General features: G+C 47.6%; 2 protein-coding genes across 7 annotated transcripts in view; one reads left to right on the top strand and one right to left on the bottom strand.

Moving 5' to 3' along the window:
* Positions 1-395, bottom strand: part of LOC136580178 (uncharacterized) — a 58282-nt gene extending 57887 nt beyond the window's left edge. For both annotated transcript variants that reach the window (XM_066580522.1, XM_066580523.1), the window contains exon 1: positions 301-395. The gene's annotated coding sequence lies outside the window, so the exon portion shown is untranslated. The remainder of the gene's footprint in view (positions 1-300) is intronic.
* NTMT1 (N-terminal Xaa-Pro-Lys N-methyltransferase 1) lies at positions 1-27747 on the top strand. 5 transcript variants are annotated; one of them, XM_066580527.1, is made up of 4 exons: positions 1-17; positions 8045-8217; positions 15986-16238; positions 24814-27747. In XM_066580527.1, the coding sequence occupies exons 2-4, from the start codon at positions 8056-8058 to the stop codon at positions 25068-25070; spliced, it is 672 nt and encodes a 223-aa protein (XP_066436624.1). In that variant the 5' UTR covers positions 1-17; positions 8045-8055; the 3' UTR covers positions 25071-27747. The 5 variants fall into 5 exon arrangements, with proteins under 5 accessions (XP_066436624.1, XP_066436622.1, XP_066436626.1 ...); XM_066580525.1 differs by lacking the exon at positions 1-17 and adding an exon at positions 3276-3369; XM_066580529.1 differs by lacking the exon at positions 1-17 and adding an exon at positions 6987-7172.
* Positions 27748-27995: the final 248 nt, after the last annotated feature.

Below are 27995 nucleotides of genomic sequence, written 5' to 3'. Positions count from 1 at the left end.
TGTCTTTCTAACTACAGGTAACATTTATTGGCCAGTAGAGTAGACAACTCCCGTAGGATTGACTAAATACTGTACTTATATTGCATCTGTGATGTTTGTGGATATGTGTTCTTCAAGTAAGTTTAGGCATATGGAACCATGCCAGCGGGCTCCAGAATGCCAGCATGGCGGTATATGTATGCATGATGATCAGTGTTCCTACTATAATAATATGGGTTAATTCCACATTTTGCACTGCAGATGATGATACTGTATATTACGCTATGTATATGTGAAGAAGGCAGCCAGTTGCATACATACCTGGATAAGGCATCCCCTTTAAATGACGGCAGCACCAAAAAGATTGTCGCGGGGACTTGCATTTTCGGTTTGCAGCTATTATTTGGAATATGGGCAGATTTTACATATTGCTCAGGTGCATTCTCTGCCTGTGGGTGTGATTTAGTTAGTTATGGGGTGTGATTGTTTTACATTGCTGTCATGGTTGCAGCTCTTGGACAATGACCTGGTGTAGGGAAAGCACACTTTACTGTGGAAATCACTGTGCTATTAGCTGTAGGACTAATATGTGCCTATAGGTCCTTGTAAATTAAGGGGAGAGAGAGAGAGAGAGAGAGAGAGAGAGAGAGAAAAAAAGAGAGAGAGAAAAAGAGAGAGAGAGAAAGAGAGAGAAAGAGAGAGAGAGAAAAACAGAGAGAGAAAAAGAGAGAGAGAGAAAGAGAGAGAGAAAGAGAGAGAAAGAGAGAGAGAAAGAGAGAGAGAGAGAAAAAAGAGATAGAGAGAAAGAGAGAGAGAAAAAGAGAGAAAGAGAAAGAGAGAGAGAAAAAGAGAGAGAAAGAGAAAGAGAGAGAGAAAGGGAGAGAGAGAAAGAGAGAGAGAAAGAGAGAGAGAAAAAAGAGAGAGAGAGAGAAAAAAAGAGAGAGAGAGAGAAAAAGAGAGAAAGAGAGATAAAGAGAAAGAGAGAGAAAGAGAGAGAGAGAGAAAGAGAGAGAGAGAGAGAGAAAAAGGGAGAGAGAGAGAGAGAGAGAGAGAGAGAGATGTATTTCTCAGAATTCTTGCATTTCCATGCAGCAGGGGACTGATGATGAGCTGCCACGTTCCCCATATGAGGGTCCTGATGCAAAACCTATACCATCAACCCTCACAGCCCATTTATAGTCTGCTGGACCCCGCTCAGACACCAAGGCTCAGGTATGATTACATTCACCATTATAGCCGCACCACTGTTGGCAGTCCCTCACATCTTGGTGCCCTAGGCAGATGCCAGGTGACTTCCCTAGTATGTGAACGTTTACTCTATAAAAAGCCATAATAAAGTGATAATAGGTTTATTAAAGCTGCATTGGTAGAACACCATTATCTGCTGGCATCTAAGGGGTTAAACATGAGTACATTTAGTTCAGTATTATTGGCTTCAGGTTACAGTAGTCTGGAATCTCTCTCACTGGGTGGCTGTGCACACACGTTCTATTCATCATCAGCCATATCAGATATTATGGGTTGGTTGCCGTGTATTTCATGTATTAGGTTATTACACTGCGAGCAGTTTCCTAATATGACATGCGGGTGAGCTCGCACGCAGCGGAACTGCCGCAGGACGCAAGACGAGATGCAGCAGCAATGTGCAGACGAATGTAAGAGAATGCGGCTTTAACAAACCGCGTCGGCTCACAACGGAAGACCTCTGCAGCGGGGGGGGGAGTTATGATGTGGGTTTTCAGATCCGCAGCATGCACTATTTGTCGCAGACGTATCACGGATTTTCAAAGCCCCATTCATTACAATGCAACAAGTGGATACCTTCAATATCTGCCGTGTGTGATCATACCCGAAAGCCAGATTCACATGAACGTGGCGTTTGGGCGGAGTGAGATGCTTTTTTGCACGCGCATCGCAGTATTTTACTGAACTTTTTGCGCCCACAAGGCTTGTTCACTTGTGAGCGGATACCAGCGGCGCACTGATTGACATGGCTAATTAGTCTTAATGAGTTCCTTGTTATTTCCCCAGCAGAATTATGGCTTTTTTACACGAACGCATAAACAGCGACAGCGTTTTTACGTTTTGACGCCCTCTCTGTAGAAGTGCGTGAATGGGCATTTTTCCACGATCACGGCCAGCGTTTTCTCGTCCATTCACACGACCGCAAGCGTCATTTTTAGCGGAAAAAATACGCCGCACTCTGGAAATCCCGCGCTCTGCCAAAATCCTCAGGATGCCTTCCGGTGTCTATATAGAGGCACCTGTGAGCTCTTCGCTGCGTTGGATGCTACATGAATGCCTCCCCTTGCATTCTCTTCCCTGCTCCCATAGGAGTCTATGGGACCCACCGCGTATATTGGCCAAAAGATGGTTCCAGAACTATCTTTTGGCTGAGTGTATATGCGCGGGCCGCGTATATGTTCTAATTTTCACGCTGCTGACATATTTACGCGCCGTATATTCGCCCGTGTGAACAGATGCATTGGACGGTAAATGCGACGTATATGCGCTTGTGGGAATGAAGCCTTACGCAGAGGTTCATACATCCTCTTACGTATTGTGTGCGCATTTGCGCACCCCCCATTGACTTCTTAGGGACCTTTAGTGTGCAAATACGCAGAAAAATAGAGCGTGATGTCATTTTATTTGCAAAACCGAAATGCGTCCATAAAATACGGAAATGCGAACAAACTCATTGAAATCAATGGGTTCTATTCTGTGCATATTGTGCGCACAAAATTGTCCGTGTGAAGCGAGCCTCGGGGAGCCCTGCTCGGGGTGTCCGGGGGGCCGGGAAGACTTCAGACCCTTTCACTCTGTTACATTTTGTTATATTCTGGCCTCGTGCAAATTATACCCCATAATGACAAAGTGACCACAGAATGGGAGAAATCGTTGTACATAATAAAAAAATCATAAAGAACTACCATTCTGCATTGACATAAGTATTCACACCCTTTCATTGCCACAAGTATTCACACCCTTTGCTATGACTCTATTTAGCTCTGGGGCCCACTCATTTCTCTTGATCATCCTTGAGATGTTTCTGCACTTTGACTGGAGTCACCTGTATACACTCCATAATCTATTATTACTATCACACGGCCGCTGGATATGTGACCACGGGACCTTCCAGGTCTCTGTCAGTCGGACGCCGGTTGTAATATGATTGGTTAGCGCGGCTGTCAATCTGACAGCATCGTGTCGCTGATACGTTAGCCAGTGTGTGTGTATTTTAACGGTGATTGGCTGGCTACGCTTTGCTCGTTGTTGATTGGTCAGCGTGCTGTCAGGCCGGAAGAGAGCTGGACTTGTCGTCCACATGCGCCCTGTAGCCCAGAGCGGTCGTTGGAGTCGGCGGGCGGCGGCGCGGTGTCCGGGCGGGCAGTGAGTATCGGCTCCCGTGTGTTGTAGTGTGAAGTAGAGCTGGAGAGACGCGTCCTCACACCGGGCACTACGTCATCTCCAGGTCCTTACAGTCTTCCATAAGCAGGGGCCACGGGGTGTATCTGCCCGGTGCCGGCACAGCTGCCCCTCACCTCACATGGCGTATTGTTTAGCCTGACTCGTATGGGTGCGGTCACACCGGCCGATAGTCGTTCAGGTGGCTGGGGATCGGTCCGCCCGTTACCCGGAGTCGCCCAGACATTGGGGCTCCTGGTCGGACGGTCGGTTAGTTATCAGCTTTGCTATAAGCGAGTGACTCCAACAGGTGACCGATCTGTTGCTCGGGGTGACCGCCTGCACACGGGCGATTATCGTCCAGATTGGCTGCATCCAGCGATAACCGCTGCGTGTGAACGTGCCGTACACAATGTGGCTTCTCGTTTCGTGTAAACGCTTCCCGATCAGAGCTTCATATAGAAGGTGAAGCGCTGAGTGTGACGCCCGCGATCCAGCGGTGAAGTCCGTCAGCGCTCATGTGGTCGTTTAGCCGACTGTCTTCTTGTGTAAAAGGGCCATATTACAATCGGGGCAAAACTTGTCCCCTGACCGTAGCGGCCCCCTGACCGTAGCGGCCCCCTGACCGTAGCGGCCCCCTGACCGTAGCGGCCCCCTGACCGTAGCGGCCCCCGTGGCGGCGCGGCGGCCCCCTGACCGTGGCGGCCCCCGTGGCGGCGCGGCGGCCCCCTGACCGTGGCGGCCCCCGTGGCGGCGCGGCGGCCCCCTGACCGTGGCGGCCCCCGTGGCGGCGCGGCGGCCCCCTGACCGCGGCGGCCCCCTGACCGTAGCGGCCCCCGCGGCGGCCCCCTGACCGTAGCGGCCCCCGCGGCGGCCCCCTGACCGTAGCGGCCCCCGCGGCGGCCCCCTGACCGTAGCGGCCCCCGCGGCGGCCCCCTGACCGTAGCGGCCCCCGCGGCGGCCCCCTGACCGTAGCGGCCCCCGCGGCGGCCCCCTGACCGTAGCGGCCCCCGCGGCGGCCCCCTGACCGTAGCGGCCTCCGTGGCGGCGCGGCGGCCCCCTGACCGCAGCTGTCCCTATGCCGGTGCATCTTGCCAGTACGTTGAGGAGGATATGGACAGTAGGAGGTGCCCTCTCTCGCCCCGTGATATATTCATGGTTCCTCCTCGGCATCCAGTTTACTTACTGTGTGTAAAGGTGAAGTGGCGGAGGGCGTCAGATGCCTCTGGGAGCGTCTTCATCTTTCTGTCTGCTGAGGTTCCCAATGTTCCTTCTCTTTGGTACTTCTTGACCTTGGGGCCAAGATGGCTTGTATCCTACCAGTAGAGGGGGCTGCTGTTCGTGGGCAACTCCTTCCCTGGAGGACTCGACTCGGTCATGGATTACTTGGTAACCCTTCTTAGGATGGAGCCAGTAGATGGGGCAGCGCCCTTGTTGATTGCAGCCAGATATTTGGAGCAGTAAACCTGTAGCCATCTTTATGTAAAGCCCCTAATATGTGAATGCAGAATGTGCTGTTGTGAAGGACACCCCGTGCCACAAGGACATCAGGAGAGGGCATGAAGGAGAACATCTGGGGCGGCAAGAGAACCCCAGAGGAAATCAGTAGAGACAAAGGCTCCTGCGCTCGGGGTCCAAGGAACACCAGACACCCCGAAAAGTATAGAGGAACTACATGTGGGATGAAAGCTCTTTGTACAATCAATATGGCATCGTCATAGAACCAGACTGTATATATTGACACACAGTAGAGAGCAACGCGTTTCGGAGCGGAGGCTGCTGATTCCTCAGATATACTGATACTCAGTGTGGAGCAGGGTAAGACTCCCAACGTTTCTCCCCATTTTCGGTCCTTCATGAGCATGCCCACTGTTAGCTAGAACAAAGCGGTTTCTTCCCACATGTAGTTCCCCCTTAATTTCTCTCCTTCTCGGTGTGTCTGGGGTTGCTTGGCACCCTGAGCGCAGGAGCCTTTTTCTCTTTGTCCCTTCATAGGATCGGGCGCAGGCATCACCAGCTTGTTCTGGCAAACTCTGCCCTGTTCAGTTGGTATGGGGTTTACACATGAGGAGTTGTCTGCATTGCCCACCCTCTCTAATACACAATACGGTTTAGACCTTTTAGGAGGACTCTCTATAGGTGGCCAAGAACCCCCTGATTAATGCCACACGTCTGAGTTGAAACCCTACAGCGTGTGGAGTACAAGGAGCCGTTCAGGGACATTTAGACCAACGTCAGGAACTGTTGGAGATCACGTGGTTCACCGATGAAACATGATTCCATCTTTGTGGCCACGTGGATGCCCAAGACACATGGATATAAGCTGCAAGCAATCCACTAAAAACCACCACGTCCCATAAAAGTCGGTGTGGCGCACGTTGCCCTATTCGCCATATCATTGGCCCTGCTATCAATGACACCTTCAGCACTGGACATTACTGGACGACATCCCCAGAACTAGTGAACCGGCTGTATGATGACGGGGAGCAGAGTGGTCACTTCCAGCAAAACGGGCGCCTTGTCACACGACCCACCAGAGCCTGGCGGAAACTTGTTCTTCCATCGGGGACAGGATCACCTTGAAGGATCTGTGGCCACAGAGATCACTGGACCTTCCACCGGCAGACTTGTCTTATGGGGCCACTTGGAGGATAGTGTTCATACCGTCACCGCACTGAAGAATAACCTGAGGCGTGACGTTGCTGTTATCGTGGGCATGGGGCGCACTGTACCTTTTGAAACGTTGGCGTGCCGGTTCAGAAGTACTTGAAGGTCGGCGGTGGCCGCTTCCCACATCTGCCATGACGTTTCTGAGCTTGCCAAGAACCCTTGTGAGATATCATTGTACCGAACACAAATATTGCCAAATTACTGGGTTGGGCTTCGAGTGAAATGCCCTGTAGGGGGTGCTAGGAGGGAAACTGGTCAGTATGTTCTGGTTACTGCCCCTTGTACCGTGTTCTAGCTGGGGAGATCGGGCAACCTCTTAGGCCCTTATAGGACTTTTGAGAGCCTGGTCCTAATATGACTCAGCCTATACCGGGTCTCCTATATCCTGGACTCCAGCCGGGTCTATAGCCAGGAATACGTTATTACTGGAGCGTTAATAACGTGTTTACAGTAATTGCGCCACTCCGTTACTATACGTGGTGGACTAGAGACCTTATGGTTTCCATGGTCTGCTGACAGTGCCGGGGACACAGGAGCGTTCTATACCCCCAGGAGGCATGCAGGGTGCTCTTGCATCACCCCTAAAGAGTACAGAAGCAATGTTCATGCCATGGAGTTGTTATCTAAGCAGTTTTACTGCATTCTTTCTGTAGGATAGGCCGGCGTTGTCCGTCTGCTCGCTCTGGTCCGTCTCCCTTTATACTTTGTCCTGGCTGTTATTCTTGGCCGCGTGGCACGGATGGTATGTGTGAGCGCTGCATTACAAGAGCTCACTATTTTTAGTGAGCTTTCAAGACCGTTAGCTGTTTGAACAGATGGGGCCTCGGGGTCGGCCTCACCCCGATAAGGTCATTTAATGACTACTTTCTGTACGACTGGTTAGCCACCCGGCCAGTAACCGATGGGTTAAAGTGGCAAATCTTAAAAATAGAGGTGATGTTCCCTGATGGAGCCGGCGGCGTCCTCCATAACGGGCTGTCACAGCTAATTCTCTGCATTGCAGGCGTAGAAGCCTCTGCAGTGAAATCCAATCCGTGATAAAGTTTGGTGGGGAAAGCTGCACAGACAGCGGTCGGAGGAAGGCGTCTGTACCCACCGTGCCCGGTCACGGGTAAAAGGTTAGCCGTCACCGGAGTCACTTGGTATCGAACAACAAAACGCAAGCTGAGCGGCGGCCGGTCACCTGGGACGGGCGGAGAGCAGAGGTGGAGAACTTTATACGGACGATATGGAGGACGGCGCTGGGAAATGGTTGATTTCAGATCCCCGTTGTAAACTAGAAGGTCTTTCATACAATTGTTTTTCACATTTTTTTATTTTTCCTGTTTAATGTTTTTGTTTTTTTTCTTTTTTTGTATAACTTGTATTGATTTAACTTTTTTAAAATATTCAAACTTTTTTTTACATTTTATTTTTAACTATTTTTATATTTTCCCGGTTTTTAATCTTTCCTGTTTATTTTTGTTTCTTTATTAGAACTATTTTTTATTGACTTTTTTAAAAAAAATTAAAATTTATTTTTTAGCACCCGTTCACACTGCAGCTCTTTCTGTCAGAAAGCCCTGCTACGGAATCCGTGACCGATATCAGAAACTGCCTCTCGGATTTCTGCCATGGACTTGTATTTTGATATGCCGTGGACCTGCATGTGGATTCAGTCAGACATGGCCGTCCACTATGGTTTCTGCACGGAAACAGCGACAGCAACTGACATGTCAATTCCTTTTTTTTTCTGTTTGTAACCCCCCCAAATCCACACAGAGATCATCTGCACTGGATGAGCCGCAGCGCAGATTCTCATTGAAACTAATGGGGCACGGAAAAGATTCCGATGCAAATCTCAGAATCGGCGCGTTTACTGCCGTCGTGTCGAGAAGATCTTTGTTTCGTCTTATTTCGTTTGGAATGTGACGTCATTTATTTCTTCTTTCCACTAGTTTGTGTTTTTTCATTATTGTTGCAGTTGTTAATGTTTTCCGTTTTTTCTTAGTTCTCTCCATAATGTCGACCGACATGGTAGAAGATGAATCCCAATTTTATTGTAAAGCAAAGAAGTACTGGAAAAATATCCCCCCCACGGTGGATGGCATGCTGGGCGGATACGGTCACATATCCAGCATCGATATCAATGGCTCCAAAAGGTTCCTGCAGAAATTCCTGCGAGTGAGTATGCCTGGAGATCCTGATGAGTCTTGTCATCCCCGCTATAATTAGAGCCGTAAGTCTGCTCTGTGTGGAGCTGGGAAATCCGGATGAGCTGTGACGAGCGCTGGCAGACAGGAACGCCACCAGGGCTCGGGGGTTGAATTTCTTTTCTCAGCTTTTGTTTTATCAACGGTTACCAGTGAGTGGGAGATGGAGAGGAAGATACGAGGCTGTTGGTAGCTTTATACGTTTTTCTTTAAGGTATATTTCATATTCTGCTGCACTGTACGTAATGGAGCTTAGTGGTGCATTAAAAGTTGTGCCAAGGTGGCATCACGGTTCATACGCCCTGTTAGAGAGGGCCCTCATCCATGTGCCCTACGTCCTGGAATGAAGACGCTTAACCCCTTAACGACGGCCCCATCGGGAAACTACGTCCTCAGAAAGTGGGCCTTAATCCTAGAGGACGTAGTTTTATGCATCCTCTTTGGATTGATGCCCACTGGCCTGAGGACGTGACAGCTCCATGCTGTCGGTGCCCGCAGGTAGCCGACAGCATGGAGCTGTCATCCCAGGATGCGGGCAGTCCCCCCCGGCATTGCGATCGGCGCTATAAAATGAATAGCGCCGATCGCAAAAAAGTAAATAAAACAGTGTAAAAAAGTAGTAATTCAGCTGCTATGATGGATCGGATCCATCACGGCAGCTGAAAATACTCACACGGCTTGTCGGCGGTGTCCCCCGGAGATCTGGTCCTCACGGACCCGCCGGCGGCCTTCTGCGCATGCGCGCCTGACGATGACGTCACGCGCACGCGCAGAAGCCCGGGTGTCCCCGGCAAATTTAAAATCTCCTGGCTCCCGGCTCCTGAAGGTAGCCGGGAACCAGGAGGTGTTACCGGGGACCACTGTGAGCGGTCCCCGGGCCCGCGATCACCGCTATCCATTGCGATAGCGGTGATCGCGAAAAAGTTTAAAAAGTAAAACAAAAGTAAAGTTTCACCTCCCCTCATGGATCGGATCCATGAGGGGAGGTGAAGATACTCACCCCCGGTCCTCTGCGATGTCCCGATGTCCCGGGACCCGAAATCCCCGTCTGCGCATGCGCGCCCGATGATTGACATCGGGCGCGTGCACAGAGGGGCTCGAGCCCCGGGAAATTCAAAATTGCTCTGCTCCTGGCTGCCATGTGTAGCCAAGAGCAGAGGGATGTCACCAGGGACATGATCACTGTCATCCAATGGATGACAGTGATCATGTAAAGTAAAAAAAAAAAGTGCAAAAAGTAAAAAAATAAAAATAAAAAAAGGGGTAAAAGGTAAAAAAAAAAAAGTGCAAAAAGTAAAAAAAAAGTTTTAAAAAGTTAAAAAAAGCTTGCGTTTCATCTCCCCCCACGGATCATATCCGTGAGGGAGGATGAAATGACGTACCTAAGGCCTGCGGATTTATCCGCAGACCTCAACCCAGCTTCTGCGCACGCGCCCGTCACCAATGTGGCAGGCACATGCGCAAAAGCCGTGGTTTTTTAAAATCTCCCTGCTCCTGGCTACAAAACTTAGCCGAGAGCCTGGAGATTTCACGGGGGGCCGCGGTGAGCGGTTCCTGATCACGTGTTCGCTGTTATCCAAAGAATAATGGTGATCACGTAAAAGTTAAAAAAAGGTGAAGCTTCATCTCCCCTCACTGATGCGATCGGTGAGAGGAGATAAAATTTTTTACCGGAGGTCTCCATATTTACACCCCGACGCAATCTTCTTCCGTGAACTTTCCCGTATTCTGCGCATGCGACCGCTGGCAAAACACCGGACACATGCGCAGGAGTCAGGGAGCCCAGGAAACTTAATATCTCCTTGCTCTCCGCGACCAACGGTCACCGAGAGCCTGGAGCAGTGACGGGTGGCCTCGTTGAGCGGTCCCCGGTCACGTGAAAAAAAGGTAGCGATCTACCTTAGGCCGGTCTCACATGACCGGATAGGAATTACGGATTCCGCATGCGTTTGATTAGCGGTAATACGCAGATCAATCGCATTGGATTACACAATTCCGCTCACATTAGCGGGTTGGAATTGCGTAATCCACTCACAGAAAAGAGAACGCAGCAGGTTCTATTTTACCGCGGATATCCGCAACATAGAGCCCATTGTGCTCCATGGTCATGGATATACCCGCAGCCCATACGCAACTACGTTGTATACGGGCTGCGGGTACCCGCGTCATCGCTAAGCGACGGTGCGGGAAATACAAACAACAAAAAAAAAAGTGTACTGCGCATGACCGCCCGTGTAAGTACGCAGTTATGCGCAGTACATTACGCGGCCGTACGCAGGGTCACAGCCGGGCTCACAGCCGGGATCCACCTACGGCTGTGTGAGCCCGGCGTTATTCAGACCGCTACCTGTAATACGCAATTTACAAGAAGCCCCGGGAACGCTCGCCTTCCTGCAGTTCCAGGAGCAGCTTGTTGAGCGCCTTCTGTGTGAGACCGCCGCACCTCATCAAGCTTACGGAGACTCACAGAGCGCCACTTTTTACACCCCATCCCCGCCACTGAGGTCAAAAAATGACTCCCAAAAAGCATGAGAGGAGGGGGGATACCCGGTTTTATTGCCCCATGTACCCATCCCAACCAGCCTCCATAATTACCCGTCTTTGGAAATACTACACAGTTCACATTATTACTTTTATCTAAGATTTGGGGAACGCCGAAAAGGGCGTGGAGGGGGGGGGGGGGATTTTAGGGAGTCAATTTTTATTCCGTACAAATGAGCAATGGGGCCTGGAATTTATTCAGTTGTGCCCTGCAATCCAACGGGTGTTCCCTCCATTACAGGCCTTGCCATGTTTCCTGTAAGTAGATTAGGGCCACAACGGTAATGTTTTTGAACACGGGACAAACGGGGGTATCCATTTTGGGGTGAACGTCTTCATTCCTATGTAAACTGTACAAAAAAAAAAGTTTTTAAATTGACAAAATTGCCAAAAAAATGAAAATTGTAATTTTTTTCTTCTGCTTTGCTGAAATGTATTCAAATACTGTGTGGTCAAAATACGCAGTACACCCCTAGATGAATTCGTTAAGGGGTCTAGTTTTTAAAATGGGGATATTTGTGGGGGTCTTTATAGTTTTGGACGCTCAATGACTCTATAAGTGGGCAATGGGGCCTGGAATTTATTCCGTTGTACCCTAAAATCCAACGGGTGCTCCTTCCATTATAGGCCTAGCCATGCGTCCTTTAAGTAGATTAGGGCCACAAGGGGTATGGTTCTGAACACGGGACAAACAGGGGTATCCATTTTGGGGTGAAAGTCTTCATCCCTATGTGTGCTGTAGAAAAAAAACAGTTTTTAAATTGATACAACTGCCAAAAAAATGAAAATTGTAATTTTTTTCCTACTGCTTTGCTTAGATTTATTCAAAAATTGTAGGGTAAAAATACACAGTACACCCCTAAATAAATTCGTTAGGGGGTCTAGTTTTCAAAATGGGATCATTTGTGGGGGTTCTCTGTCGTTTTGGCCGCTCAAGGGCTCTACAAGTGTGCAATGGGGTCTAAATCACCTTCATGCTAAATTTCTGTTCTGAAAGACACCGACTACTCCTTTCATTTTGGGCCCCGTTGTGCATCCAGACAAAAGATTAGGGCCACAATGGGTATGTCTCTGAACACGGGACAAACAGGGGTATCCACTTTGGGGTGCAAGTCTTCATTCATGTGTGTGCTGTACCAAAAAAGCAGTTTTTAAAACGACAGAATTGCCAAAAAAACGAAAATCACAATTTTTTCCTTTTGCTTTGCTTCAATTCATTCAAAAACTGTGGGCTCAAAATGGGCAGTACACCCCTAGATAAATTCATTAAGGGGTCTAGTTTTCAAAATGGGGTCACTTGTGGGGGTTCTCTTTGATTTTGGCCGCTCAAGAGCTCTACAAAAGTGCTATGGGCCTAAAACTCCTTCAAGGAAAATCTATGTTCTTAAAGCCACCGACTACTCCTTTCGTTTTGGGCCCCATTGTGCATCCAGACATAAGATTAGGGCCACAATGGGTATGTCTCTGAACACGGGAGAATCAGGGGTATCCATTTTGGGATGAAAGGCTTCATTCATGCGTGTGCTGTACAAAAAAAGCTGTTTTTAAAATGACAGAATTGACAAAAAAATGAAAATCACAATTTTTTCCTTTTGCTTGGCTTGAATTCATTCAAAAACTATGGGGTCAAAATGGTCAGTACACCCCTAGATAAATTCGTTAAGGGGTCTAGTTTTCAAAATGGGGTCACTTGTGGGGGTTCTCTTTGGTTTTGGCCACTCAAGAGCTCTACAAAAGTGCTATGGGGCCTAAAACGCCTTCAAGCAAAATTTATGTTCTGAAAGACACCGACTACTCCTTTCATTTTGGCTCCCGTTATGCATCCAGACATAAGATTAGGGCCACAATGGGTATGTTTCTGAACACGGGAGAAACGGGGGTATCCATTTTGGTGTGTAAATCCTCATTTTCATGGGCTCTATAGGAAAAAAATATGTCTTTAAAATGACATATTTGCAAAAATATGAAATTTTATTTTTTGTCCCCTAAATTGAACTAATTCCTGAAAAGAACTGGTGGGGTCAAAATACTCATGACACCCCTCAGTGAATACACTAAGGGGTGTAGTTTTTAAAATGGGGTCATTTGTGGGTGTATCTATTATTCTGACACTTATGAGCCTCTGCAAACTTGGCTTGGTGCAGGAAAACAAAGTGCTCCTCAAAATGCTGAAAAGTAATGTTAAATTTGTACGTCCTCTAAATGGTTAAAAAAAACACAAAAGTTTTTCAAGTGTGCATTCAGAATAAAGTAAACAGATGGAAATACATATCTTATCAAAAATTTGTACAGTATGTTTGGACATATTTGAGATATTATGGTTGAAAATGTGAAAAAATGACAATTTTTTCAAAATTTTTCCAATATTGGTACTTTTAATAAATATACACAAATTATATCGGTCTCTTTTTACAATCTAAATGAAGTACAACATGTGGCGAAAAAACAATGTCAGAATCACTGGGATATGTAAAGCCTTTACGGAGTTATGCCACGTTGAACGACGCATGTCAGATTTCCGAAATTTGGCTCCGTCACTAAGGCGCAAACAGGCTTCGTCACTAAGGGGTTAATGAAAGCGGATTCTGTTGTAGCAGGTCTTCTGCCATCTTGTTGTTACAGAGTGGCCATTCATGTGAAATCGCCATCCTGTAAATCTACATTTCCCCTGCAGTGGCTGCTGCAAGGAAAATGGCATGCCAGCAAAATGAGCCGATCACCTCCGGTCCTGCTGAAAGCAGTCACCCTGAACTCCGCATTCCAGAAGAGGTTGTGCTTCTCGGCACGACCCCTTTAACACTATTCTTATGCACATATACCCCAGGATTCAAACTTTAGAATCTATGCTCTAAGTTGCACATATATGGAAAATGTTCCTAAAGTGATTTAAAAAAAAAAAAAAATTTACACATTTTTCACTTTTTAGGCCACCCACACCACTTTTGTAAAGGGGAAAAAAAAAAAAAGTTACCCAGGCCTAGTTAGTGAAGAAATACTATAAGGCTGCATTCACACAGGGCAGATTTGCCGCGGAAATTCCGCCGCGGAATTTCGCCGTGGCAAATCCGCCTCCGGCCGCTAATCTCGGGATTAGCCAGCCATGTGGACGAGATTTCTCAGAAATCTCATCCACACGGGAAGGCCAATCCGCTGCGGTAAGTCCGGCTGAAACCGCAGCCGCGGCTTCAGAATATGCAGCATGCCCGATTTTCTTTTTCTTTCCGCCGCGGCCGCACTCTCCTCTATGGGGGCGCCAGCCGCAGCGGAAGAGCGAGCGGCCGGGCCGCTTCAAAGCCGCTGCGGGTTTTTCTGCGGCGGTTCTTCCGGCGGAAATCTCGTGGTTTCGGCTGCGGCCAAACCGCGGTATTTCCGGCGGGAATCCGCCTAGTGGGAACACAGCCTAACTAAGTTTGTTGCACTGTGAGGACCGGAAAGGTTCCTTTTAAACTCCCACAATGAGCTGTAACACGACTCACTAATTGCTTAAAGGGGTTGTCCCGCGCCGAAACGGGTTTTTTCTTTTTTTTCAGCCCCCCCCCCCCCCCCCCCGTTCGGCGCGAGACAACCCCGATGCAGGGACGTACAGAAAGCTTACCGGAGCGCTTACCTTAATCCCCGCGCTCCGGTGACTTCTATACTTACCTGTGAAGATGGCCGCCGGAATCCTCTTCCTCCGTGGACCGCAGCTCTTCTGTGCGGTACATTGCCAATTCCAGCCTCCTGATTGGCTGGAATCGGCACGTGACGGGGCAGAGCTACACGGAGCCTGCATTCTGCACGAGCGGCTCCATTGAAGAGAGCAGAAGACCAGGACTGCGCAAGCGCGGCTAATTTGGCCATCGGAGGGCGAAAATTAGTCGGCACCATGGAGACGAGGACGCCAGCAACGGAGCAGGTAAGTATAAAACTTTTTATAACTTCTGTATGGCTCATAATTAATGCACAATGTATATTACAAAGTGCATTAATATGGCCATGCAGAAGTGTATAGACCCACTTGCTGCCGCGGGACAACCCCTTTAAGGCCCATCAAGGAGGATGTAGATCCTTATGGGTAGGACCACAAAAGGAGGATCTCAACAGCGGAAGATCTGCCGCATTAATGCCTCGTGTAGTTATACCCATAAAAGGGGGATACTCATCTTATAATGTTATAGCGTATTTGTAAAAAAAATTTTAAGTCCCTTTAGGAACACTTTTTTCCCCAACCGCAGGTAAAATTTTTTTTTTTTTTTTTTTTGCGCAAGTGAGACGTGCACCAACACTTGCAACTTTTCCACGTTGCAATTGTGGCGTAAAGCCTTTCATAAATGTCCATCATGTTCTTATTTAAAAGGATTTTCCTGTGACTTGTTCCCATACATGATTAGGGCTGTATTTTATGATTTTCCTCTGGTGTGTATTCACAAGTTCAGTTTTCTCAGTTTCCTTTTTTTTTTGTCGTTTTCACCACAGACTTTCAAGTTGCAACTAAAAAAGTGACAAAATCAGCGTTTGTGAATACATCTTTACTCTGGTGTCCATTGAATATCCTTATCCAAACTACGACAGAAAAATGGCGCTGTTGCTCATAGCAACTAATCTGGTGACATTAGGAAAAGGAGAGCTGAAATCTGATTGCTATTGGCAATGCCTCAGTGTCCCGTGCACTGATTAAATCCCTGATTGGGCCAAATCACAAAGCTGAGGCATTGCCCTTAGCATCAAATCACATTTCAGATTTTACTTTGTAACCTGCGCTAGAAACATGAAAGCTGTAATCTGATTGGTCGTTGACTGGCAATGCCTCCATCTTTTCCATTTCTCTAGGCTGCTGATGGTCACTGTGTCCATTTTGCATTTCATGTTGGTGGAGAGGGAAATTGCATGTGTGGTTAGTGGATCCGCTATTGCTTCTGACATATTTGTCCGCGGTGCCCCAGCCAGATTGTGTGTCGTCCTGCTGGGTACAAGGTGTAATGGATTCCCACGTTCAGAATCCATTATGATTATGCGTGTATATAGTCTTTGGTATCGTAATCCGAATACTTCACCATCCATCTACCCAGCGCAATTCAATGGTTTCATTAGAGACTTTCCCATGATGCAGTTTTCTGGTATACAACGTGTATGTGTTTTCATGGTTACACACTAATATACAAATTCTACACCGAGGTGGAAATCCCTAACTTCAGGATTACCTTTCTTCTGTTTCACAGGATGGCCCCCACAAAACCAGCACCTCATGTGCTTTAGACTGTGGGGCCGGTATTGGGCGAATCACCAAACGCCTCTTGCTGCCACTCTTCAAAACCGTAGACATGGTCGACGTCACCGATGAATTTCTCAGCAAAGCAAAAGGTTACCTGGGGGAAGACGGGAAAAGGATCGGTGAATACTTCTGCTGTGGCTTACAAGACTTTGTACCTGAGGACAATCGCTATGATGTCATCTGGATCCAGTGGGTGATAGGTGAGGTCAATCCCATACCAAGTCACTGCTTAGGTAGTCAAGTACATTGCGCAAATTTACCATAATCTTCCCTTAAATATAATAATCTAGCCCTTGCATTATTATCTTTATTTCCTCATCCGTATCATTGGGGGACACAGCTGAAAACTGGGTATAGCTACTGCCACTAGGTTACACTAGCTATAGTGTTTCTGCAGGCACCAAGCTGATCAGTTTTAGCTTAGTGTCAATAGGAGGCAGACCTGTTGCCGGTCTTCAAGAACTATTTGGACTCGGGGAATACAGGGCTGGCAGGACTCTGTTACCCCACCAAGGAGGGCAAACAGAACAGAGTTAACGGACATAGAAGGGGGTTCTTTACTGTAAGAGCAGTGAGACTATGGAACTTTCTGCTTGAGGATGTGGTGATGATGAACTCGATAAGGGTTTAAGAGGGGCCTAGACTCCTTTCTTGAGCGATACAATATTACATGTTATAGTCACTAATAACTTCAGGAGGGTCGGTGATCCGGGGATTATTCTGATTGCCAGATTGGAGTCAAGAAGGAATTTTTTTTTTTCCTTAAATGAAGAAAATTGGCTTCCACGTCATTATTATTTTTTATTTTTTTTCCTTTCTTTGCTTTCCTCTGGATCAACATTGGGGGGAACAAATAAGCTGAACTAGATGGATATTTTTTTGGTCTTACATACTATGTTCTGTTGCCTACCCGGACCTCTGAAGAAAAGGAGGCACGTCCAAGCTCTAACTTAAAGTGACCCGCCAGCCAGTGTCCCCTTTCACCAGAGCACTCCCTGCCTCCTTAAAGGCAGGCAAGTACAGGCCCGAGGTGGTGGTTGGGTTCCGCCTAGCAGTTCCCCATGGCCGGTTGATGAGTTCTGATCTAAGGTGACTGCCTCCGCCACGGGTTTGCTCCTGCCCGATGCCGCCCTCTTCTCTCCTCCACTGTCTTTCAAAGCGGGGGATGCATCCTTGGTGGCAGACCACCAGCCATGCCTTCAGGCCTAGTTGGGTCACTTCTGTGCCGGTACAATCACGCCGGTCTCATCCAGTCCCAGCGCTCTGTTTAAGGGAGGGCTTCCTTCTCTCCCCAAGCACTGTGCAGCGATCCTCATTCCTGGGCTCACACTGGACCCTGTGGTTTCTTCTCAGCAGGTTCCGCCCTCACATCAGTTTCTTCATGTGCCTCAGCCTCTCGCGCTCGCTTGCTGGGACCTGTGGTGCCTTGCATGCACCTTGATTCCAGAGCTTCACCCCTTAGAGAGAGAGCTGTAGACCATCCTGCAGTGATCCTTCACTCATCAGACCAGCTCTTGATAGGGTAAGTTTTGCCTGGTGGCTAGCTTACCTGCTCTTTTGCCCCTCCAGTACCCATTGCAGTAGGGACTATACAACAGTTTTCTATTAACTTTCCATGGCATTTTTACACCATGTCTGACTCCAGACAGGTGTAAGCCAGAGCCACATACTATGCGTGCTCTCGCTACAACACTAAATTTACATGAGGCAGTTTGTGCCATTTTGTCCTATTCCATCGCAGCAATTGCCACGGATGTGCTACTGCCCAGCCCCTACTGACCGCCAAACCAAAATGGGAACGCTCTGTGTTATAGGCGATCTCGGTCCTTACTAGGGCATCTACTGCAATTCTAGACCGGTTGGACCATACTACAAGTAAGCCTTTTTAAAATGTTCCTGACGGAGGCAGCCTTTTCACGCAGGACTCCTCCCATGGTAGACCACGGGAGAGAACTAGGCCTTCTCACTCAAGGCAATCATCCAGGTCACCTGCTTCGTCACCCTGTCCAGCCCTTTTCAGGATGCACTCAGAGGATGAACAGTCTGTGTCCCCCTCTGATTTTAATCTGGACGGAGAACACCCTTCTAAACTCTTCACTGTGTTGGATAGCCTGATGGTCAACGTGAAGAATAACCTTCAGGTATCGGATCAGACTCCTATTACGTCAGCGGCAAACTTGTCTTTCAGATGCCCGAAGTGTTCTCCTAAGGCTTTCCCTCCTCATTCAAAGTTTGACAATGTATGGACCAGGGAATGAAACCTTCCAGGCAAATGCTTCACTAAGCCTAAGTGTTTGGACCTCATGTATTTTTTTTCCAGGGGAGTTGGTGAAGAAGTAGTCTTCACCAATCATGGATTCAACAGTGTCCCATTGGTCGAAACACACCACCCTTCCTATGGCATATGCTTTGTCTTTTCAAGAAAATGGATTCTCTAGCCAAAACCTCTTTTGAGGCAGTTGGCTCGGCATTTGGGACAGTTTTCGCCTCTCTGGGTCAGCAAGGCCACTACTGAATGGGCCAAGCAACTACGCTAAGGTATTCTATCCGGCTCTCCTCTGGAAAAATTGGCAGACATTGTGCATCAGATAAGCCATGCAGGGAAGTGTATCTGCGAATCTTCCCTGGACGCAGCCAGACTCGTAACTTGCGCTTTAGTAGTCACATGCCGCACCCTGTGGCTAAAATCCTGGGATGCAGATACCTCCTCTAATAAGTCCTTAACAAGCCTCCCTTTTGTTTGCTCATGACTCTATAGCACCAGACGGGATGAGATCCTCTCTGAAGCCACTGGTGGGGAAGAGTTCTCGCCTTCCACAGAACAGATCCAGATGTGCAAGAGCTCTGCAGAAGAAACGGCCTCAATTTCGCTCCTTTTGCTGTTCCAGCCACTGGAGCTCAGTAAGAAAACTTGACAGGAATAAAAACAAAGGTGCCCTGTGACCATAGGCCTTAAAGGGGTTGTCTCGCGAAATCAAGTGGGGTTATACACTTCTGTATGGTCATATTAATGCACTTTGTAATATACATCGTGCATTAAATATGAGCCATACAGAAGTTATTCACTTATCTGCTCCGTTGCTAGCGTCCCCGTCGCCATGGTTCCGTCTAATTTCGGTGTCTTCTTGCTTTTTTAGACGCGCTTGCGCAGATGGGTCTTCTCCCTTCGCGATGACGCGTACAAGGCGGCGGAGCCAAAACGCCGATGCTGCCGAGCGGAGCCGAAGGGAGAAGACCCATCTGCGCAAGCGCGTCTAAAAAAGCAAGAAGACACCGAAATTAGACGGAACCACGGGGACGCTAGCAACGGAGCAGATAAGTGAATAACTTCTGTATGGCTCATATTTAATGCACGATGTATATTACAAAGTGCATTAATATGGCCATACAGAAGTGTATACCCCCACTTGATTTCGCGAGACAACCCCTTTAAGGTTTTCTTCTACTGAATCTTCCACATGAAGGGCAGCCCCCTCCCAATGCTTACAGGGTGGAGGATAACTTTCCCTATTCAGGGAGACTTAGCTTGCCCACGTCTAAAACTTCTTGGTTCAAGAGGTCGTTTCTTTTGGCCACACCATAGAATTTTTTTGCCCCCCTCCAGTTTGCTTCTTCAGCTCCAGGATTCCCAAGTTCCCTTCAAAGGCCAATGGTTTGGCTCGGGTGACAGACAACCTATTCTCTGAAGGCATCCTTGTTCCCTTTCCTCCTTCTCAACACTTTGCAGGTTTCTATTCCAATCTATTTGTAGTACCCAAGAGGGATGACCCTGTCAAGCCTGTTCTAGACCTTAAGAAGTTGAATCAGTATGTCAAAGTCCGAAATTTCAGCATGGAATCGCTGACCTTTTTCATTGCATCCATGGAACCCGTAGAGAGGTTTCTCTCATCCATTGGTATCAAGGATGCCTATCTTCATGTTCTTATCTGTCTAGTGCATCAGCGATTTCTTCGCTCCACTATCAATTCATGACCCTCTTCTTTGGGTTGGCCACAGCCCCATGAGTTTTCACAAAGGTTCTGGCATCAGTGAAGCTAGAGAGTCTCTGGACACCCTGTCCAGGTTTGGATAGATCAACCACCCCAACAATCTTCCCTTTCACTGTTTCTAGACTTTCTGGGTCTCTCCTTCGATCCGCTCAGGCCTGTATACTACTGCTGTAGCCAAAATTACTTTTCTTCCAGAAGCTGTTATGCTCTCTACAAACTCTCAATCCCATGACCATTCATCACTGCATGAGAATGCTGGGGCTGATGGTCTCCTCCTTCGAGGCAGTTCCTTTTGGTCATTTTCACGCTCTGCCACTCGAGTAGACTCTTGAAGTGGACTTTCTTGATCGGCAGATACAACGCTCCCTTTTTTGGTGACTGGATTCCCCATGGATCCAGCTCTGATGCTTCTCTCTGACCCCTCAATGGTAGGCACTCCTCACTGATGCCTGTCCCTTTGGTGGTGGGGATACTCTGTGAAATCTCACGGTGCAAGGCACTTGGAGCAGACAGGAGTCCACACTACTGATAAATGTGTTGGAATTTTGAGCCATTCTCTTGTCACTTCATTACTTTGGACTCTAGTTGGGAGATCTATCAGCTGGAGTGCAAACTGACAACGTGATGGCTGTCGCCTACATAAATCATTAGGGCAGGTGCCTTGTGTCCAGGTCTCGGGACCCTCAAGCTCAAACAGTGGATGCACTAGTAATTGCATGAATTGACTTCCTGTTCCCATTCTACTTTCCCCCTCTAACTAATACTGTGACTTCTCATCAAGATGGAAGGACTCCTGGTGACTCTCATTGCCCTAGATTGGCTTCGCTGCATGTGGTACGCGGATTTCACCAACTCTGCTGCACCTTTCCTTTGAGAAGATTTTCTCTTATAGGGACCACTCTTCCACCCGAGTTTGTCCATGTGTCGCTTGCCGGCATGGTTGAAACTGTGGATTTAAGAGCCTATGAATTTGTGGAACCTGTCATTTAAATCATGGTGAAAGCTAGAAAACAATCCTCTCGGATTTATCATCGCATTTGGGGAAAAAGAGAAATTTCTCTGGTGTGATCTGCGCAATTTCCTCTATGCGTTTTTTTTTTTTTTTCCTTATCTCCTCTCCCATCCTTCCTACAGGAGGGTTTGGATATGCGCTTGAGACTTAGTTCTTTGAAGAGTCAGGTATCTCCACTATCCATACTTTTCCAAAGCCCACTAGCTTCAAAGTCAACTGCTGGTACTTTTCAACAAGGGGTCGCTCACACCACCCCTCCATACCATTCTTCTTCCCACCTTGGAAACCTTAATCTAGTATTGAATGCGCTACAGTCTCATCCCTTCGAACCATTGAGTGAAGTTCCAGCTCGACTTTTGTCCTGGAAAGTGACCACCTTGGTAGTAGTTACCTCCATTTGTCGGGTTTCCGAGTTTGCAGCCTTGTGGACCAAGCATCCATTCATGCTTTCATCAGGACAAGGTGGTCCTGTCTCCTGCTCCTTACCTGAGGTGGTTTCGGCATTCCACCTGTCCCTCCACAGTTCACCTCTGATAATGTGCTCTTTACAAACTGGATCTAGTGCGAGCCTTGCTGACCTACCTCTTTCAGATGCTTTGACTCTGCTTGTGATCCCTGATTGGCCAAGACGTAGCATTGTGGCTTCCAAGGTGGTCCTCTCTCTCGCTGGATCCGATTAGCGGTGGTAGCAGCCTACCGTGCCAAAGGTGGACTCTCTTCCATGTTACAGTGCATACTACTCGGGTAGTGGGTGCCTTGTGGGCAGTAGGCAAGAAGGCTTCCGCTAGACAAGTATGTAAAGCTGCTACATAGACCTCTTTGCACACCTTTTCAAAGTTCTACCGGGTGGACACTTTTGCATCTGTGGACACCTCCCTCCATAGAAAAGTTTTTCACGGACTGCTATAAACTGATCTCATGCATCCTTCTATACTTTGCCTGCTGCTGAAAGACTGCTCTAGAACATCCCAAGATCTTCATCTGTTTTCCCCCAATGATACGGACAAGAAAAGAAGATTTTTGTACTTGCTGTAAAATATCTTTCTGGTCTCATTCATTGGGACACAGCTGAAGGCCATGGTTATAGCTACTGCCACTAGGAGGTGGACACTAAGCAGAAAAGTGTTGGCTCCTCCTACTAGCTATACCCCTCCTGCAGGCACCAAGCTAACCCGTTTGTATGCAAGCAGTAGGAGCAGCCAAGTAAGATTTTTTTTTTAAAAGTCAATGTAAAAAAAATAATATATATATATATTAAAACTATAACTCGGCGTAGTACAATGTGCAACTACAAAGAGAACCCTCCGACAAGAAGGAATATCACATCTTATAACCTAATAATAAAAATATTTATATAGCGCCAACATATTCCGCAGTGCTTACAAGACGGGACAACATACAACCACGGTAACATGTAGTAATCAGTTGATGGAAACAGTAGGGGTGAGGGTCCTGCTCCAATGAGCTTACATACTACAAGTAATGGGGTGATACAGAAGGTAAAGGGGCTGGAGATGTGCGGGCATGGTGAGGTGGAGAGTGAGGGATGCTATACACATAGACAATGGTCAGACTTGAGCTGTTTATTGGCTGAATCGGTATGACTGCAGAGGCAGTTGATGGCACTAGCAGGGATTGCAGTCGGTAGGTCAGTGAGCATGTTATCAGGAGGAGTACAGAGGGGTTTGATATGCCTCCCTGAAGATGTGCGTTTTTAGAGCACGCCTAAAATTGTGTGTTGGGGATTGGATTGCCCAGATAGTTTGGGGTAACGTTATACAATTCTAGTTTTAAATAGCCCCCACTCCAAGGTCACATGATTAAAAACAGCCAATCACTAGTCATACATCAGCTGTCATAATTTTATATGTAGTAGAACTCCTTATTGCTATTACAAATTAACAAACTAAGGCCGGTTTCACACTGCGGGCGATATCGGACTGCGATTCATGGGCCAATATCGCCCTCGCAATCCTTTTAAAGAAAAAAAAATCAAGATGTGAGGTGTGTTCGCATGGAAACAGCCTCGCATCCCTGTGGGGGCGCTCTTCATCCCTACCGCGGCTGTCGGACCCGCGGCAGGGGATTGCGATGTTCTCCCATTGATCTCAATGGGGCCGGCGCTGCTGCTGCCTGTCCTGTTGGAAACAGTAGGCGAAATAGCAGAATTTTTTTCAATCGCAACATGGCTTCAGTGAAAACATTGCAAGTGGGAATGAAACCATTGAAAAATCATTGGTTTCATAATCGTGCATTTTCACTCACTCCTGCATCATGTGATTTTTATCGCCAGCGTGAAGCCGGCCTAAAACATTGTCCTACTATAGCGAGTCTTTAAGAATATGGAGTCCATGTAGAATTCTCGTTTGCAGTTAATTAAAAAAAAAATTAAATTTTTATTTTTATTTTTTTTTTTTTAATCTTTAATGAGTAGCGTTTTTTTGCAGCTTGTTTGCAGCTTGTTTGCAGCTGTGTCTCCTTTTGTGGTCTATTAAGCCTTTCGATATTCTGAAAGGTAAAAGCAGAAATGTTACCATTATGACAATGGATGAAATGTTTGGATGCCGCTGAAAGGTTCGCTGCGTTGGAGTTATTAACCTCCACCAGATGATCGCTAATTCTAATCCTAAGGGGGAAAGTGGTCCGACCACATATTGTATGAAACGAGCTACACTTAATCACACTGATGGAACCCCGTCGTGTTAATAACCTCAATGCAACAAGCCTGTCAGCGGCATCCAAACATTTCATCTAATGACATAATGGTTACATTTCTGCTTTGTCCTTTCAGAGTATCGAAAGGGTTAATAGACCACAAAAAGGCCGCAACTACAAACAGTCCCTACTCAGTACATTTACTGCATACAAGAATTCTACATGGGCCCAATCTACTAAAAGACTTGCTATATTATTAGGACTGTCGTTAGTGTGTTAATTTTTAATAACAAGGCCAAATGTCCACGGGTGAATCAGGCCGCCCATAGGGAAGCACGGGCGTCCGCACATTAAAGCCTGCAGGTTTGTTTTGCGGACCTTTTTGTCTGGACAAATCGCAGCATGCTCCACTTCCATTTTCCGCACGGACTGCTTTCGTTCAAGTCAATAGAAGCCATCCGACTCGCAGCCGTCTGCGATTGACAATGCAGATATAGGCCGTGGATTCAGCGGGAGTTTAAAAAAAACCCTCCACTGCGCATGGGCGACGGACGGTCGGCGCTTCCCCACACATCCGCAGTGAAGAAAATAGAAGACCCGGACAGGTATGCGGTGTGCTCGGCCGCGGGCAGCATCCGATCCGCCCGTGGACATGGGGCCTAAGGAGTTTAGCCGTCATGACTGTATGTAGTAGTTGTATGACCACTAGTGGTCGACTATGATTGGCTGGTTTTAACATGTGGTCTCGGAGCGAGGGCTTTTTAAACTATGTAATTGTATATGGGTTGAAGCAGTGAAGGAATATTTCTCCAACCCGCGTAGCTCCTTTGTCTCCGGCTCCTGTTTCACCGCATGTCTCTTACATATTTGCAATAAAGATGGATGTTTTAATCAAGCTTGTGGCGATGCTGGATCTTTGTACACCTATGTCTTCATATCCAGTGCCAGCTGCCCCCTGGCAAAAATACTGGAACTGATCAGTGTTAATGTGGCTTGTCTGACAGTCTGGTCACTGGGGATACACTGCCTAACAACCAATGGTGTTGTCAGGCAGCACATCCCTAGCAACCAGTCCATCTCTGGGTATCCAGTTTTCAGTGCGTCTCTCTCTTACGGCAGGGCACTTAACCGACAGTCACTTAGTGGATTATCTTAAGAGGTGTAAAGCTGGCCTGAGACCCAATGGCTTAATCATCATCAAGGACAACATGGCCCAGGAAGGAGTCATCATGGACGAAGTGGACAGCAGCATCTGCAGGGACTTGGACCTGGTACGTCGTCTCATCAGACAGGCCGGCCTCTGTGTACTGGCCCAGGAGAGGCAGGAGAACTTCCCCGAGGAAATCTACCATGTTTATTCCATCGCCATGAGATAACTTCCACCACGGATGTCTCGGTTTCTCTAAGACCTTCCCACTGTTCTGCTTTGCCAAAAAACTCAGATGTTGCTATATAGCATGCTGCTTTCTCAGTACGCTGGGATCCGAGTGAGAGGTAACAGATTAGGACTGTCGGGTATAGGGTGCCCATCACCTGGCTGCTGCGGAGTAACCAACTTATCAAGAGACTGCGCCAAGACTAACACATAAAGTGACAACCAATATGCCTGCTATCACTGCTCCCACACTGTTCATCACCCAGCTTGCCAAGGCTCCTGAATGGCCACTCTGCCTAGTTATACAGCGCTGCATCCTCCTTCCACACTGATGTTGAACATGGCAGGTTTGATACGCTGGAGTCTTGGAAAGCTGGATGGCGATCTCTCTGGGAGCTGTAAAGACAGCCATATTGGGGGAAGTACTCTTTAAAGCGATCCTCCGGTCCTGACCAAACAAAGATGGCCGCACCACTTCTCAGACTACCTGCTGCATCATCCATCTAAGGCACTACACCTGCTTTGATTGGCCAGTGCTGCTGACCTGAGAATCGCTGGCCAGTCAGAGCAGCATGTAGTGTCTTAAGGTGCCTTTACATGGGATAAGTTGCTCAGACTGTAGACACGGCCCTCCAACAGAGCACGAAATACAACGACTATTGAGTGACTTCTCTCTGTATAAACGGAAGTCACCCAATCTTTGAGCAACTGCCTTTTTGTACTGAATGGAGGCGGGTGGCTGGAAGAGAGATCTGGTGCATGCCGCCTCCACTCACTGACCGCGTATGTGCCTGACAGTCGTGCCAGGTAGTCAAGTGTTGGAGCCTTCCTTGTCCAGAACCAGAGGGTCAGGTTAAAGGATAACAAAACTTTTAGCAAAATTCTGGCATGGCAATGCCAGGTCAGATGTTTTGAGCGGTCGGAAGCCGAGACCCCCACTGATAAGTGCTTCTCCCCCTTCGTTTTATCAGAGTGCGGTCTTCACTTGCTAGCTAAAGATGGGCTCAAAGAAGGTCTATGAGCTTCTCTTCAGCTGGTGCCATGTCGGTGATCAGTAAATCCAAAGGCATGAAAAATAGTGGCAGCATCAAGGGTGTGACGCAAAAATACAGAACTCGTTATTGCTTCACGTTTCGACCAGAGGACTTTATCAAGCCTTGATAAAGTCCTCTGGGCTTCACGTTTCGACCAGAGGACTTTATCAAGCCTTGATAAAGTCCTCTGGTCGAAACGTTAAGCAATAAAGAGTTCTTGATTTTTGCTTCGCACCCTTGATGCTGCCACTATTTTTCATGCCTTTGGATTCACTGTGGGGATTTGGAGGTCCATGATCCCCGAACGGTGGCTGTGCATGGAGTAATAATACCTTTACCTCCTTTGGAACTATGAGTGCTGCTGGATACTTGGTGACAAGACTGTATGTCGGTGATCAGTGGGGGGCTCGGTACACAAACCCAAAATCAAAACGTCTAACATGAAGGGACGGAAGCAGTCGGCATAAGACCTGCGCTCTGATCAGCTCGCAGCGTCCGCACTTATATACTTTCTATTGAGCCTGTGCACGACTCCAAGCAAAGCGCCAAACTGGCACATTGCTTCTGCTTCTCCATTCTAGTGATTGAAGAGGGTCTCCGCCCCTGGCCCCCCTGCCGATCCAAACTTTTGATGTTGCTATGCAATGTCAGAAGTTTTCTAAAAGTTTAGTTACACTTTAACCCTTCCTGGTGGTCACATAGCACAGTTGATGCACTTAGCACCATAAGAAGTAAAGAGACTATTAAGGTGGCGCTCTCGCTTTCCGTGAACGCTCGTGGATATTGTTTGGGGTGACTTGATAGTGTTTGTCAAAAAAAGACGTGTGTTGTGTGATTAAGGAATTTAGTGCACCCGTCATCTACTTGTGGAGGGGGTAGTTTTGTAGTGGAAGGGGTTATCCAGAAACACATGGCTGCTTGCTTCCTGAGTAATATGGCCGCATTCTAGTAAATGTGGCTGAGCTGCAGTACCTGACGTGGACTGGGGACAGCAGGGGCGCTTTTTCTAGAAGAAAGTAGCCATGTTTTTCAGATTCCATTCATTTAATATAGGAACTTGCAATATAGAAGACAGTTTGCAATGTTGTCATTGGTTCCTACAGTGGATATAAAAAGTCTCCACACTCTGTTAAAATGCCACATTTTGGTCATGTTTAAAAACCTGACAGATGAATAATTTCAGATTTATTGCCACCTTCCATGTCACCCGTTATCTGGGCAATGCCACAGAAAAACAAACTGAAATCTCTTAGGGTGGACAAACTTAAAAGAAAAAAATTAAAACCATGTGGTTGCATAAATATACACACCCTACAACCAATCCTGTGCTGATGCACCCTGTGGCTTTAGGCCAGCATTCATCCTTAGTAGTAGGTGTCTATCAGCATGGCACATCTTGACGGGGCAGTCTTTGCCCACTCTTCCTGGCACTTTAACAAGGGGGTGCAGACTTTTGTACTTCATGTGGGCAGGCCGATGTGTAAAGGCTTCGCACAGGGGGTGAGCAGGAGTCGTGTTGGTAATCGGGTGGTGTTTATACGTTGTGCATTGCATGAGGTTCTACACGGATCTGGTCCCGGTGTGACAGGAGTCAGACATATTTTGAATATAATAAATTATTTTTTGGTAAATCTTGTTACTTCACCAACCGCATCGTCCCCTTATGTTGTCCTCCTAGACCTGCTGAGGCCTGGCCCCTAAGCATTTCCATGGGAGGGATGTATAAACCAATCCAATCTGAACTTTAGGAGTCTTGGAAATCTGGGGTCAGTCTGATGGTAGAGATTACCCCCCCCCCTGTCCTCACCATAACAGGTTTATGCGGCTTATAGGACAGGGAGGTCGGGGGTGTACTTCTATTTCTACTTACCGGGCTCCCAGTTCGCACTTCT

This window comes from Eleutherodactylus coqui, chromosome 10, assembly GCF_035609145.1.
Source record: "Eleutherodactylus coqui strain aEleCoq1 chromosome 10, aEleCoq1.hap1, whole genome shotgun sequence".
Classification (NCBI taxonomy): domain Eukaryota; kingdom Metazoa; phylum Chordata; class Amphibia; order Anura; family Eleutherodactylidae; genus Eleutherodactylus; species Eleutherodactylus coqui.
This window is presented reverse-complemented; position numbering and strand designations above follow the sequence as displayed.